Source organism: Dipodomys merriami, unplaced genomic scaffold (genome assembly GCF_024711535.1).
Source record: "Dipodomys merriami isolate MVZ:Mamm:240054 unplaced genomic scaffold, mDipMer1.0.p SCAF_3, whole genome shotgun sequence".
NCBI lineage: Eukaryota > Metazoa > Chordata > Mammalia > Rodentia > Heteromyidae > Dipodomys > Dipodomys merriami.
Window position 1 is genome coordinate 4314319 of NW_027204492.1, and position 2912 is coordinate 4317230.

Genomic DNA, 2912 nt, shown 5'->3' on the forward strand with positions numbered 1-2912 from the left:
ATGAAGCCACTGAAATTAAAGACATGAAAGAGAAGCAATAGACCCCAACAATATATGAACGATAAGAAAAATGCAATGCAACACTGATTCGTGAATCTAATGTCGATCCTTTATCAACAGGAGGATTTAGTTGTTACTTTATTCACATAACATGGCTCCATATTTTGAGCATATTGATTTTCCTGTTCTTCAGTTAGGTAATCAGATAGGTGGATTATCATGGCATTGTTCACAGACTACAAACTTGTAGTCTGCAGGACCCTCTTGGTCTGCGTCTTCAGCAGTTTCCGTTGTGGAAACTTTTGAGAGGGTGGACATCAGCACATCAAAGTAACTGTTGTACATGTGCATCACGAACCTACCATCCGGGTCCCCTGGGTCCATGCTGGAAAACTCTGCACCTTCCATTTCAGAAGTGCCTTGGCTTGAAACTGCAACATCCCTAGATGGGACTTCCTCATTCTCTTCCTGCTCCTGAGCTGTTTGATTTCTCGGAAACCGTCTAGGGAAACTACGCATAGCCCATACACTGCAGATTTGAAGTAGCTGGCCATCTCGGGATCCCGTGCCACTGGCGACTTCTCTCTTTGCTTCCTTATTTTTGTTGTTTGCTTTATGATGGAATCGTGGGGAGCTTCTGGTTGGTAGCAACTTCCTTCTCTTCGGATTTGGCATATAAGCTACCTGCCCAGCAGGGTTTTTGAGTGGGATTGGTATGCATGTCCCTCGTAGACTGGAATTTCTAAGATCTTTCTGTATGTTGTCAAGGAGCTCTGGTTTATCTCTCTGAAAATTTGAGTTTCGGTATGTCTGAAATAAAAAGAAACATTGTAGAACATTCTAGAATGAAATATTCATTATACTCTTCAAAATCACGTTTTGAAATGCAGAACATGAGTCTTAATTGATGGTCACACTCATGCCCTACAGCATGAGCTCACTAAAGAGAAAGGTTTCCTAGTTTGACATGGCAGTACATGTATAGGACATTACCTGACCTCTCACTATTTCTTCTTGCCTGTAGATCATGTCTAAGGGTGTGTGTGTGTGGGGGGGTGAATCTTAGTATCAAAGTGTGTACTTTCAAGGTATTTCCATTCTTCTTTCAGCAACTAATACCTCCTCTTAAAAGAATTGTCCTTGAACAATTTGCTCCAGGAAAGTTAGAATGAACTTGTGACTTTAAATGAGCATCATTATTCCACAATACTGTGAAATTTGGGAAATTATGTAATCAATCACAATTTTAAAAAAAGAACCTCGGGGAAGGTAGGGAGGGAAGGGATGGTAGGGGGAAAACAATGGAGGGTGTAACAATGCTCAATAAGAAGTGTACTCATTACCTTACTCATGTAACTGTAACCCTCTGTATAGTATCTTTACAATAAAAAATTTTAAGAAAAACCACCATTACAACACACATTGTTGTATGAGCCAATTTAGACAAAGTGGATAGGAATGTAAATCTTTACAGGGAGAAGGTACATCACTGATGTATGGGCTAGACCTGGGGTAGAAATTGCAAGGGAATCATTTGGGATGCTGGAAATGTTCTAAATCTGGATTGCTGTACTGGTTGCACAAGTATATAAACTTAATAAAACACTCAAACTATAAACTTATAATGGATTCAATGTATGCCATCTATGTTAAATGTCAATAAAGCTTTTTAGTTTGAAAAAAAAAAAAGAATTGTCCTTGGAAACAAACCCTTGTACTTATAGTATATCATTCAGCTGGGTGCCTATGAAGATATTTTTATCACAGAGGAAGCAAGAAACAGATATACTTTCTAACTTACCATTATTCTTTGGCTCACATGAGACTGAGCTACAGGTTCATAAGGGTGTATCTTTCTGAATCCATGACGATTAAGCTGTTGAAAAAAACTGCTCAAGTTGTCTTCATTGAAGATCTTTTCTGCACCTATTCGGTGAAGAATTTCCCTCTGAAAATAATCTGCCTCGATTACCACTTTGTCTCCTTCATCATTCCAGTACACAGAGTTAAATGACCTGCACTCCACTACATTCCAGAGCTTTCTAGGAAATGAGAGCCCATTGAAATCAATATTCCCTTCAGAATTTTCTGCAGCTTGATCTTCCTCTATCGCTTGTAAGTTCTCTTCATTTTTTATCTTCATCACGTATCATGTCTTGGTTACCAGGTTCGTCCATAGGCTCTCTTAATTGCACATTAGGATCTGGTAAAGAATTTAATGGGACATCATTTGGTATCTGCTCACCAACTGGTGGATCCTGCTTAGCTCCTGTGGTTCCCTGATTAAGCCACATGGAACTACACACGCACCAGGTACATTGTGTTCCCTACAATGTTACTCACTTTTGTAGCAAATCAAAAATGTCTTCTGTCCTGATGGGCTGCCCCAAAGATATGTCTGCCAAGTGGGAGGATCAGTGCCATTGCTGGGACAACCTCCCATTGACATCATCATTCTCATTGTGTGTCATGTAGTGTCACAAACAGGGGTGAGCCAGAATCTGGACAGGGTGCCCTACTCAAATGTAGGGAAGAGATAAGGGCAGTGGACTCAAAGACCTTTCTTATCTCAAAGTCTACATATCAGTAGGTGAAATTACCTGAGAATTCTCTTGTCTCCTGACAGGCATGTCAAGGTTTTAGGGCCTGGTCCTGCTTGAGTTGAAAAACCAAAATTCTATCACCCCTATCACTGTTGAATATGGTGGGGGGCTTTTTATCTCAACACTTCTTTGGTCAACAGATATCCCACAGTAAGACCAAGCTAGGTTAGTACTTAGACTACCTGTATCGGGTCAGGCACTGGGTGTCTGTACCTCTAAGGTAGCTTGGCCTGAACTTGGTTGGTAACTCAATTTTTCTTCTCTTTCCCCCCCCCCCATATCTGCCTTTCTTTGGTCATTTCCAATTAC

At 40.5% G+C, this 2912-nt stretch overlaps 1 protein-coding gene across 1 annotated transcript; it reads right to left on the reverse strand.

Moving 5' to 3' along the window:
- Positions 1–201: 201 nt before the first annotated feature.
- On the reverse strand, positions 202–2385 carry LOC138839723 (heat shock transcription factor, X-linked member 4-like). Its single transcript, XM_070039301.1, has 3 exons — positions 2344–2385; positions 1802–2203; positions 202–810 (listed from the first exon to the last, which is right to left on the reverse strand). The coding sequence occupies exons 2-3, from the start codon at positions 2141–2143 to the stop codon at positions 202–204; spliced, it is 951 nt and encodes a 316-aa protein (XP_069895402.1). The 5' UTR covers positions 2144–2203; positions 2344–2385.
- Between the last annotated feature and the right edge of the window lie 527 nt (positions 2386–2912).